Below are 13,312 nucleotides of genomic sequence, written 5' to 3' on the forward strand. Positions count from 1 at the left end.
TTTAAAACAAGCTATGGGTGCCACCCACTGTTTCTGAATCAGGAGGCCTGGAGTGGAGTCTGATGATTTCCATCTTCAAAGAATTTCTCAAATGATACTGATATCTCAAGACCACACTTTGAGAACCGCTGTTCTAAATTCTTTATAGACCATCCATTTGTTATAACGGCTCTTTTAAGAAGTTCAAAATAGAACTCACACAGTATTAGGTTCAAGTGTGGATTTCACGTTAGCTGGAATTACTAAGACCAAAGTGTCTTTCAACAGACTTTACTGGCAACAATTCCTTTAAGCTCAATTCCTTTAACATTAGCTATTACAAGTATTATGCCAATGTCACTACTAGACAATATTTAGTGACTTGCATTGGGCTCCTCATTGCATTGTCCTCTATATGGAAGACAAATTCACCTATAAGCGTAATCAATTTTTGATATGCCAACACGGGACATGGCTAATGAGTCACCCCCCAAATCACTAACAGCATGATCAATATCTGAAGCATATTTCAACTAAGCCATTAAGAGTGTTTCACTACCCAAGACCACTAGTTACCTGTGGTTCATACTTTAAAAAATTGTGAGTACACTCACACAAGTAACCTAAGTTTTGTTGTTTTTTTTTTTAAATCTGATTATCACACTGCAAAATTGCGCAGAACAAAAACGAGTCACTTAAAATGCATTATTAACAGGTCAACTAGACTATAATTCTCCTAGGTTAAAAGAAACTATTGAAAATGAGTTTATGCATTAAAAAATACAGAAAATATATAAGAAGAATCAACATCAACTTTTAATTGTTAATACTCACTTCAGTCCTACAAGTGGCACTAGTAACATATATGGGGGAAAATGAGCAAATTATTGTATTCTTTTGAAGGTGTCATTAGAGATGATCTCAATTCCAGTATCCGTACACTCAAAAATGGTTTTCCAGGTAAGTACTTTACTGTTCTCTTAAACCTGGAGAAGCCTTTATGGCTTATTCCCTTAGAAGTGACCTAAGAAATGTAGAAAGCAGAAGTCAAAAATATAGAGAACTGGACACATCCAATCATTATGACAATGGTTTAAGGAAGTCATCTCTGTAAGTACCTAAGGGTTGTCTATGGCTAAAAAGGTCAATTTGAATTTCAAAGCCAATTTCGGGATCCAGAAGCTCTGACAAGTGTGTTTTATTCATGGTTGGCTTTCAAGAAATGATATGCCTACTAAAGCTGTTATTCTGACCGAGTATAGGAATCTCAGAAATAATTATTTTGAAAATAGAGCCAAAGAACACTATTTCATACCTCGTGGAGCAGTATGTTACTAACTTCTAACTGTATTATGAATCCAAAATAGTTTTAACATTATGACATCTACCCTTAAGGAGTCATTTTTAAAGCATTTTTTCTTTAAAAAAAGAAATTCACTCACTGGAAAATTGTATAGCTGGACTGGTATTTCTCAATGAAATGCTTATTACACAATTAAAGCCAGAACATCTCTGGAAGGCATGCATATCACTTCCAATTTAGAGAAGAACCTTAAGTCAATAAATCATGTCCAAACTACATATTAAAGTGTTTATAAAAATCAAGCTTTAACATTTATTTTATATCTAGCTTTCCACATCTGTGTGCAGACAAGGAATAAGATTGCACATAAGTGTAGGCAGTGCAAAACTGAAGGGGAGAAAAGTCACAGATGTGCTAGAAATGGAACACAGGATTATGAGAAAGCAATGGACAAACCAAAATAACCAGGTAAAACTATATATGGTCAGAATTAGAAAGGGTAAAGAATGATAATGCCCTTGTTGCTACAGAAGTTAAATGAGTGGCACAGATAGCACTTGTCAAACAAAAATAATCCAATAGCATTGACTTTTATTCATTCATGTGAAGTCACCTGGAATGAGATCTGCTGCATTTAAATGCTCATTCATGTCAATGGCTGAACAAATCTATTTCAATGGATACTCAATATCCCACACAGTTAAGTCACTTCAACACAGCCTCATGACAACTGCCACACCAAAACAGTACTTTATTTTGTAAATTTTGACCCATTATTACTCCCGTGTTATGGTTTTTTCAGCTGTCAAGCGTACAAGGTGAAGAAAAAATTTAGTTAGATGAGGGTTGCACCTGGAAAATAAGTTTCTTAAACTCCATATACACGTTTCAAAACTCCTGGGTCCCAAGTCCACCTATGAACTCCAGGGCTGCCAGTGTCATGTGCAGCATACTAAAGCTACACTATCCAAATAGCTTATATTAATTCTGCATAAGTCAGGTCAATCAATGTGTCAACCTGTAACAGACTGTGCACTTTTAACTGAACATGGCAAAATATTCACTCTTTTGAACTTTACATCATCATTTGATGTCAAACAATGAAGCAAATCCCAACAGTACATACAAAAACAGCTTTGCATTTACAAAAGATTGTTTCCCATACTGATTAATCCAGGCAGCTAACTCATTGGTTTATGCAACTTTATTGAAGAAAAATAAATCAATTACTAGCAGAGCTATTAGTTGATCATTCATCCATTGACAACTTGCATCATTTATTCAGTGCTATATTAAACAGTGTATTGGAAGATAGATTAACTAATAGCTCCAAGCCTCCTAACAATTTAAATGAAAATTACAAAATGTTTGAGACCCTATTTTGGAATACAAAGGGTGTTTGACTTCCAATTTCCATTCTCTGTAGAACAAGAACAGGTCATTCCTTTATTGACATGCATAAAATACATCACATTTTCTGTTCTGCTGATGCTATAAATTCAATACCAATTCTCCAGCCACATCAGTTATGAGCATAAAGTATATCATGTAACCTCAAATCTCTAACAGTGGAAGGCTTAAACAAGAATGGATGCTGCTAGAATAATGCTGCTTCCTTTGATGTGACAACTGAGCATCCATCTCCCTCCCCCTCAGATGATTTCTTCAGCATGTTAGAGCAGTGAGGAATGGTTTTAGTCTCATAACCAAGTTAGAGTGAAGACACTGGCCACATAATACACATGCTCCATTTTTTAAAAAAATCTGAATCTTGGGCAACTGTTCTCTTGTAACTACTTTACAGTTTCTAAAAGCAGTTATTGTCCAAAGCTGGAAGAACTTAAGTCTTCTCAGATGAGCATGTGAATGAATGGAGGGAGGTAAACAAAAAATAAAATTAAAAAAAGATGAGGTCTGATAGGGGAGCAGCCGGATAAGAAAATCAAAAAAGGAACAGTAATTTAAAGTTTATTCCAGCTATAATGCAGGTTATTCTGACTTTAAGGTAGCATCACATGGCATACTTCTGAGTCCATTCCCGAGATATTCTGTTGTACCTGTAAATAAAGAAGGCGTTATTTAAAAACTTAAAATAAAGAATTCTTAATACTTAAAAGGGAAGGAAAGATTTCTATTTTATCTCCAGACTCATCATGGAGTCACATCTAATGGCTATGGTTAAAGCCAACGAGAGAGAAATAGCATTGATACTCAAAGCAATGTGGGAAATGAGAACCTTATGCTTCCAATACAGTGTGCCAATACACTGAAAGTAGTATTTTAATAGACACAATAAAGCGGCAGAGATTGGGGAGGCTAACAAAAATCAAAGGACTTTTCTCTCCCCTACCACTGAGCTAATGTTCTATTAGAAACTCTACAATTAGTATCCATTCCAACAAATTTTTTTGTTTGTTTTTTTGTGAGGAGATCAGCCCTGTGCTAACATCTGCCAATCCTCCTCTTTTTTTGCTGAGGAAGATTGGCCCTGGGCTAACATCCCTGCCCATCTTCCTCCACTTTATACGGGACGCCGCCACAGCACGGCCTGCCAAGCAGTGCGTTGGTGCGCGCCCGGTATCCGAACCGGTGAACCCCGGGCCCCCGCAGCGGAGCGCGCGCACTTAACCGCTTACACCACCAGGCCGGCCCCATTCCAACAACTTTTAACAATTAAAAAATTATTTTACAGTTCATCATTGACTTACATCAGAAGAGCACACACATTCTGTACATCTAGAGAAATTTCCATCAAAGCCAGAACCAAACAATTAACTAAACAATTTTATCTGGATCCTAGACTTTGATAAGTTACTTGACCTGACCTGGGTAAAACCAGAAAAGAAAATATCTGTGACTTAGGCATAGGCAGAAGATTGAGATAGTGGTAAGGGTGAGACAAGAGCAGCCATTTTCAAGAGGAATGGATGTGTGTGGTATGCATTAATAAGCACCACATTTGTTACTTTTTTTAAAAAAGTGCGGTGACTGGAGCTAACAAGCCCTGCTTGAGACCTGATGAATGGGAACCTCAGAGTACAAAAAAAATGAACAGGTAATTCACACATGAGCAATGTTACTTATCACTGAGGAAGATCACTAATATTGGTAAATGCTATCGATTTCTCCCTGTATTACACTCGTGTCATAGGCCACTTACCAACAAAAAAACAGTGATAACCTTAAGAAATGAATATACTTTCAGATTTATATTCACAGTTTGAACTTTATAAAATATTAACTAACTTCATTTCAAACCAAGAACTAAACATGGTTTAACCACTTTTCCAAACTGTAACATACAGAAGTTTTTTCTACCAATTCATGGTTACATTAGTTAAGGACACCCTGTCAAAAAGCCAGCACTTTAAAACAAAGGTTTCATTTAGCATACAGGGAGCCACAAAGTATGGCTGACACTAATGCATGCTTGTCAGTAATGAACATTTAGTTTAGATTCTCAGGCTTAATTACGTGTTTATCCCTTATATTATCATCTCTTGACAAAATATGAACTAAATCATCACATTCCATGTAGTACTGGTACAAAGTTTAAAATATACCAATTTTAAAATTAAAATTTAGACACCATGGTAGTTTGAAAAAGATACTAAAATTTCCATTTTTTACTAGTGCTATGTAACTGCTTTGCCATGCAAAAAAATACTCTCAAGCAATGACTACTGGATATACTTTCACGCTAAACAGAGATCAAGCAGTTAAACGTAGAGTTTTCAGAAAACTGCCACATCTGTTACCTTTTGTTAGTTAGTACAGTGCCTTAGAGCATGCAGCACCCAAGTGCTGGCAGTACCATGAATAAGCGCACCGTAGAGTGCAGATCCTCTTACCCTACAACATAGCGTATTTCTCTGTCCACTCTCTTGCTAACCTATTGTACCTAATTGAACAAGTATACTTAGCATTAATTATAACACACGAAAATTATAATGATGAAATCGTACACAAAGATAATTCAACTATTTGAGAAATTTAGACCACACTTTTACAACAGTACCAATATTTTTTTCAAAAACATAACTAGGGTGAAGAAAAATTTGCTTTCTTCCCAAAAACTTAATACTTAAAGTGACAAAGCATTGAATGTGTTACAAAAAGAAAACATTTTAAAGGGGGCTATTTGCTATCACATAAACTAAAACATAGTAATTTTTAAAAACAATCACATTTCAGTAACTAGCTTTCTGCACATTTCAACTATCATCTTACCAAAATAAGCATCAAGTCTTCTTGGCACTGCCACACCTTAGAGCACAGTATGAGTCTAACTCATTGAGAAAAACCACTTTTTATATTATTTCCTTAAATTACAACATACTTACTTATCTCTGTCTGTTTTATAGATCCGTGCAATCTCTGGCACTAGGGGGTCATCTGGGTTTGGATCACATAGCAGTGAACAAATGGATAAAAGAACTGTAAGAAAACAAACGTCTGTTACCGAGCATAGCGAATTTGGATAACTAAAAGTATATTTAAAACACATACTGTAAACCTCAATCCTCAAAAGACTTTATTTTTTTTTAAATTTTATTTATTTATTTATTTTTCCCCCCAAAGCCCCAGTAGACAGTTGTACGTCATAGCTGCACATCCTTCTAGTTGCTCTATGTGGGACGCGGCCTCAGCATGGCCAGAGAAGCGGTGCGTCGGTGCACGCCTGGGATCCGAACCCGGGACGCGAACAGCGGAGTGCGCGCACTTAACCACTAAGCCATGGAGCAGGTCCCGACTTTCATTACTTTATATTTTTTTTTTTTTTTTTTTTTTGTGAGGAGATCAGCCCTGAGCTAACATCCGCCAATCCTCCTCTTTTTTTGCTGAGGAAGACGGCCCTGGGCCAACATCGGTGCCTATCTTCCTCCACTTTATATGGGACGCCGCCACAGCATGGCTTACCAAGCAGTGCGTCGGTGCGCACCCGGGATCCGAACCAGCGAACCCCGGGCCACCGCAGTGGAGCGCGCGCACTTAACCGCTTGCGCCACCGGGCCGGCCCCTCATTACTTTATATTTTAATCTCAATGAGATAAAGCTTCACAGAGATTTTGCTTCACAGGAGACAAGCTCCTGGTAAATAAGGAATGCTAAAAATAGAGCTTTGCTGGCTCAAGTTTAGTACCAACTAGCTACTAAAATACTGCCCAACTCAGGAGTTCTGAGATAGTAAATGATGCCATATTGTTTATTACTATTTTTTAAAATAGTTAAGTGGCATTAGAATTTAAGTAATTAAAGTTTCTTGGTACTCTGAGAGGAGAAAAAAACTTTAATAAGCATATCCGAGGAACATCCATGCAATATTATTCTTAGCTGTTAAGCGTGATGAAAAATTCATTCTGTGCCCTGCCTTCAGGGAAGTTGCACAAAAAGTCCCAACTGCTCCACTGACTGTTTTGTCTCCTTCAATTTATAAGGTAGAGACCACATCCCCAAGAGTACCAGATAAATGAAACAGTGCTGAGATCTCTATTACTTAAGTGGATCCTTAACTTCAGCTTTTACCCTGACCTGTTCAACCATGCATCACAGAGCATGTATCTAAGTCACTTTGAATGCCAGTTATGTGCCAGACACTGTGCCACGTATTATAAAACTTTAAGATACAGAAGCTTGCAGTGGTTATGACAATCTTCTGATGAAGACAAAAAGCAATACCATAAAAAACAACAATAATGTAATACATTATCATAGCAAACAATTTTAAACCCAAGTGCAAGGGGTTTGGAAGATATAAAACTCAACCTGAATTTACAGAAACATAGTGTTCAGTATTATAGCTCATTCCCAGCAATGGTAAAAAAGTTTGGTATCTGGTATTAAGATATTCTCAATACCAAGTATCTGGTGTTAAGAGAGCCTGATTTGAAACAAAACTGAAACGTATCCAAGAGGGTGAACAATTGGTCTAAAATCACGTCACACTTAAAAGAATTACAGCAGCATTCACCCAAATTGTTTTTCTAGTCTAATAAAAGTTTGGGAAATTCTACACTGCTCCTTTAGGAAATCACTGTACAAGCATATGAAAGGCTTTATGATGTCCTGCCTTTAAAAAAAAAAAACCTGTTTCACTAAGCATTTACCATACCCATAAAAATCCTACGATTTTTAAAAATAAAATACTATTAACTATTCCAAGAAACAATTTGGGGAATGCTGCACCAAGTATTCAGCCAGAAAATGAGAATGGTAGAGTTAGCTGCTATCCTCTAATATCTGACACACTCATAATTAGCAAAATTAAAAACCTAATTTTGTGTACCTAAGGAATGCTAGGTCAATACCAAAAACTGAAAATTAGTGAAGGCTGACTTCCTTCTCATTAAGTCATTTTGAGGTAAGTGATTTTATCTGTAGGGTAAGAGTGACATAAAAGCCACCAGAGTCATTCAAAAAGGAGGAAGAGATGGAGAGACGCTCCGTCTCCATTTGGGATATTCATGCAGAGAGTGGACAACCTATTAGAGATGTCACATAATGGATCCCTACCAAAAGTAAAGAGCAGCATTGATCTAGAGACATTTCCAAGACTGTATGTAATTTTAGACTATTATGAGGTAGGAACAACCTACCACGTTCAGACAACACCTAACTAAAGGTTTTTTCTTTTTACAAGGCTTCTTGTCAAAAAAGTAGTAAAACACAGGAAAGCAAAATCAAAATTTTTCTACAATGGAAACTTAAAAGATTTAAAACCTCTATTAACTTTAGGTACCCATTTTAGATAAAAGGCAACAAGTAAGCAAGCATGATGTGCAAGAGGCTTGGAATTGAAAAATACCACAGAAATCTATTAAAATACACTCTGCCATTATTATTTGCAAATAATGCCCCAACACCTTAATTTGAATTTTAACTTCTTCCCACAAAATCTCTTTAATCAATACTGATTTAAAAAAAGACCAAAAATGATATAACTTCTTATTTTTTCCCCACCTCTTAGCAAAAAGTTGGCATAATAAAGACTCAGATGTAAGTAGGACCCAAAATGAAACTCCTTTAACTATTAGTAAATCAAAGCAGTTCAAAACTATTTCTCTAGAAGTACTTTACCTTTAGAAATAGTTAAAGCAGGAGACCACTGTGATCTTAGAATATCGAGACAAATGCTGCCATTACTGTTAATATTTGGATGATAAATTCTTGTTGTAAATGCAACCTAAAATAAATAAAAAAATAAAAAACCTTTAGGTATTTTTCCCAAATAAAGACAAGCATCCTAAACTTAAGCAGAAGACTTTTAGCAAGGTTTAAAATATTATCACAGTTTTTAAAAATCAAACAGCTAAAACCTAACCTATATACATAAAGGACCAAAAACTATAGAAACTGGTTATATTCTGATCAAGATCCCTCAGGAGCTCTCTCCTTTTAATTAAAATGGAAAACATAACTTTGGGGCAAAAATTTTATCATCAATGATATGGTGGGATCTTCTGAAGGTCAACTGTGGCCCTACCATGTCATGAGTAATCAAAGAGTAATTTGAAGGGTATTTAACACTCACTAAAAAATAAGGAACTTCTGAATGTACTTGAGTCTGCTGTACATAAAATACAAACTTGAATATCACAAAGTGTTTCCATCTATAGTAACTGTCATATTGCACCTATAACATGATTCTGAAGATGGTTATAGTGAAGTGGCAATGTTCTGTGTATATTATTTTCTATAGTTATTCATATATGTTGAATTTATGTTAACTGCTCTGAAAAGTCAAAGACCATATGCTTTTTCTTTCTTGGTGAGGAAGATCAGCCCTGAGCTAACATCCAATGCCAATCCTCCTCTTTATTGCTCAGGAAGATTGGCCCTAGGCTAACATCAGTGCCCATCTTCCTCTACTTTATCTGGGACGCCACCACAGCATGGCCTGACAAGTGATGCATCGGTGCACCCCTGGGATCCGAACCTGTGAACCCTGAGCCACCGAAGCGGAGCATGCACACTTAACTGCTGTGCAACTGGGCTGGCCCCGACCATATGCTTTTAATACTTATAAACCAGTCATCCCCATGCATTAAGTAACTCAAAGTTTTGAAAGATTTATTCGGTTATATATGCAAACTCAAACCCCAAAATGATGATAGTCTGTCTAACCCCCAAGACAAATATAAGCAGCAGCTATATGTGCAAATGCACACTGAAGTTGAATATTTGAAGCGTACTATATTACAAGACACTAGGGCTAATACTCCAAATCTGTATAAGCACAATAAAGAGGGGAAAAAAGCTTCCACATAGTCTATCTGACCCTTGCAACATTAAGGATAAGGCAATTCTTAGCTCCATTTTACAAAGTTCAAATCCAGGTCTAGCTCTCTTTTAACTAAAGGCTAACAGTACGCATTCTATATCAGTGACTCAATTCTATATATATATGTATATATATTCAGCCTCAAATTTTCTTATTCACTATATATACACTATATATATATATACAAGTTAGCAGAACCTTAATTTCTAAAAATGTTCTATTCCTCTGAAATAAAGCATAAAATCTATACTAATGGATTTTGGGGGAGAAATACTTGCCTTAGGTGGTTTGAAGGGGTAGTCTGTAGGAAAATGAATTGTCAAAAAGAAGACACCGCCTTGGTATGGGCTGTCATTCTGTGAAAGAAAAATATGCTTAACTGATATTTAAAATATTATTGCTAAATAACCCATGTAACATTTCTATTTTCTAAGCATTTCTCTAACATGAACCAAAATTACCTACTATTTATACTGCAAGAGAATCTAAATTATTCTACAACTCAGTTCATATTAATGGAAAAAATAATCAAAATTTACTATACAGCAATGTACCCTAGTTTACTTAGACCCCTTTTAGATAAGTCAAAGAATTTAAAAAAATTATCCAGAAACACAAGTGTTTTAGATCTTGATTCTCATAAAGGAAAAGTATACTTAGCAATGAAGTCTACATACAATGTTATGTTATCAAACTATAATTTGAAAATAAAACCTTACATGTGTAGAGTATTTCTTCTAATGATAGCCATACATACACAAATGGCTTTGTATCTCAACAGGCCATTCCGGTCTCTGGTAAACCAAAATGTTAGCTATTGTAGGTAACATACAACCACATTCAATAGGAGAAGCAGAACAGAAACAAAACAGGTTTTTTTTTTTTTTCTTTTTGTGAGGAAGATCAGCCCTGAGCTAACATCCATGCTAATCCTCCTCTTTCTGCTGAGGAAGACCGGCTCTGAGCTAACATCTATTGCCAATCCTCCTCCTCTTTTACCCCCCAAAGTCCCAGGAGATAGTTCTACTTCATAGTTGCACATCCTTCTAGTTGCTGTATGTGGGACACGGCCTCAGCATGGCTGGAGAAGCGGTGCGTCGGTGCGCGCCTGGGATCTGAACCCGGGCCGCCAGTAGGGCAGCGTAAGCACTTAACTGCTAAGCCACGGGGCTGGCCCCAAAACAGGTTTTTAATGAAAGTTTAATCCCCAACTGGCTCCTCAAAATTCTCATTTAAAACCATAAAACCATCAAAGTTTTTCTTCAAAAGCATACTGAATTCTCCACAGCAAATCAATACACAGGATCACTAGATTTGGAAAACAACATGGAATGTGTTTTTCCATTTCAACAGAAAATAGAGAATTTCAAGCTATAGCAGTAATTTCTCCTTTGCTATTTTGCTTATTATAATCTGAGTATGAACAACTCCCTGTGTAAATAAATATACAATGTTAGTAGGAAGTACCATTTGGGAGAAACTACTTGATAGGATTTTACATTTAATTTAACCAATACCAGGAAAAAAATATCATTGTGCCCATTTTATGGATGAATAAACGAGACTCAAAGGAAGTAACTAGTCAAGTGTACAAACAGTATATAATAGAACCAAGATTCAAACCTAGGTGTTCTGAAGACCACTGATCAACACCAATCAAAGAGCAATAACAAAAGATACTGACCTAGTCAAGAAGTTTAAGGTAAATGTTAAAGAAAATATGAAATTACTTAATTGCTTCTGGACATGCAAAAAATCAACCTGAAAATATGTTTGAAAATTTACAGTATTGAAAATTACAGCTGAGCTATTACCAACATCTATTCTTCTCCATTAGCGAGAGTATGTATATAGTGCTAATACGAGCCTTTCATTATACCCACTGTGGATGTCAGAGAAATAAAAATTTTTACAGGTCTGACATTTTAATATGCTCATTTAATCCCCAGCCCTCTGTAAAATAATTAAACTTTGGTTGAATTAACATTAACTCCCTCCTATATACTAGGTATGTGTAAGAGAGATAGAGAACAATTTCTTATCTTGATGGGCTTACAGTCTGGTAAAGAGACATGCAATAAAATGTTACAGATTATTATGAAAAATGAACAGCATATATCTGGGGTTTAAAGGAGAAAGGTCAATTTCCTGATGAAGAATCAAGTTCAAAGAAACAAACAACTAGTAAACAGAAGAACTACAATTTAAATTGAGTCCTTCCTATTCCAAAGTCCCTCCTTTTCATATTGTCTACAAAATTTTAATCAAAAAAACTAAGACTGCTAAGCAGCATCTGAGAAGTATACAAGAAACAAATCAAAGGCACCAGAATGTGATTTGAATTCATTAGATTAACACATCTTTGTTAAATAATATGGCTACATTAACTGTGAAGAGATGATCTAAATAGCACACATTTTTATATAATAGACTAATACTGAAGATCTATGTTTGTACTGCATACAATCAACAATTTAAGGGTAATCTTAAACATTACAAGTTTTTATAAAATCCAATTCCGAAGGTTCTGTTTAAGCTTTCATTCCAAGTTTCATCCAATCAAGTGCTAGATCTGACTGCTTCTGAATAAAGGCAATCTAATGATGAGATTTAGGCAAAGCCAAATTTCATTTGTTCAAAAAAAAACCCCCAAAAAACAAAAAAAAGAACTTATGGCATGAAAATATTTCAATGTTACAATTTAACAGTAAAATTCTACCACATCAAAGAGGAAAAACTGGTAAAACCACAAGACCTAGATATAACCAAACTATGACACCTAAAAAACTTAGGTTCTATATTGAATTTACTATAAACTGATAACAAACAGAAAATACAACCAAGAAAAACAAGGAATACTTTGATCAGTAAATTGACCCAAATCTTAGAAATCCAGAATTTATCTTGGATCTGTTCTTTAGAAATCTTCTACCCTGGTTTTGTCCCAACCAGTCCAAGGTGCTCCTTCCTTCTCAATGCCCATACTCCTCTCCTACAGCAACCATAACTTGTTTGTACTCCTACAGATCCATCTCCTGCTTCTACCTCCTGACCCAGATTGATTTTGTCAGCTCTTGTATCGAATCTTTCTCTAGTGTATTCATTCCAGGATATATATTTGAACACCTATGAATATTTCTACTTGGATGTCTCACGTGTCCAAGACTCAAACCACAATAAAGCCACAAACGGGAATCTCACTGTTGACTGTTGCTCTCTCATCTCCTCAAAGTAGTTATCAAATCGTAAAGATCCTTAAAATCTCTTGAACTAGCCTCCTCTCCTTTATGCCCACTGCCACTACTACCTTAGTTCAAGATCTTACTAGTCCTTATCTACATTATGGCAATGGCTTACTACTGGTATTGCTACCTTCACTCGGACTTTTTCCTCCAATTTACCCTTCACCCTAATGCTGAAGTGGTCTTTTTAAGGTAAAAGTTACTCCCCTGCTTGAAATCTAGCACAGCTTTCAAGATAAAGTTCCAACTCCTAAGCACACAAAGTGTTTTATGATATGGTTCCCACCAATCTAGTTTCATCTTCCACCTCTTCTCCAGAATATGCTCTTTACTGCACATAAAATAAGAAGCATATTTTACGTCTCCTTTTCCTCCTGTTATTTCTCTCCCCTACTTGGAATATTCTTATCTGTGTCCTCATCTTCTTTATCTACAGGGCCCTACCTATCCTGTAGGGTCCATCTTAAGCTTAAATGTCTTTAAAAAGATAAATAATACAGCTTTTCC

At 35.9% G+C, this 13,312-nt stretch overlaps 1 protein-coding gene across 2 annotated transcripts in view; it reads right to left on the reverse strand.

Moving 5' to 3' along the window:
* Window positions 1-1,856: 1,856 nt before the first annotated feature.
* Window positions 1,857-13,312, reverse strand: part of UBE2D3 (ubiquitin conjugating enzyme E2 D3) — a 29,367-nt gene continuing 17,911 nt past the window's right edge. For both annotated transcript variants that reach the window (XM_058547594.1, XM_058547595.1), the window contains 4 exons: window positions 9,842-9,919; window positions 8,360-8,465; window positions 5,626-5,719; window positions 1,857-3,339 (listed from right to left, as the gene is read on the reverse strand). In XM_058547594.1, the coding sequence (XP_058403577.1) occupies window positions 3,294-3,339; window positions 5,626-5,719; window positions 8,360-8,465; window positions 9,842-9,919 (324 nt within the window). In that variant the 3' untranslated portion in view covers window positions 1,857-3,293. The remainder of the gene's footprint in view (window positions 3,340-5,625; window positions 5,720-8,359; window positions 8,466-9,841; window positions 9,920-13,312) is intronic.

The sequence above is a fragment of the Diceros bicornis genome, chromosome 8, assembly GCF_020826845.1.
Source record: "Diceros bicornis minor isolate mBicDic1 chromosome 8, mDicBic1.mat.cur, whole genome shotgun sequence".
Lineage (NCBI taxonomy): Eukaryota > Metazoa > Chordata > Mammalia > Perissodactyla > Rhinocerotidae > Diceros > Diceros bicornis.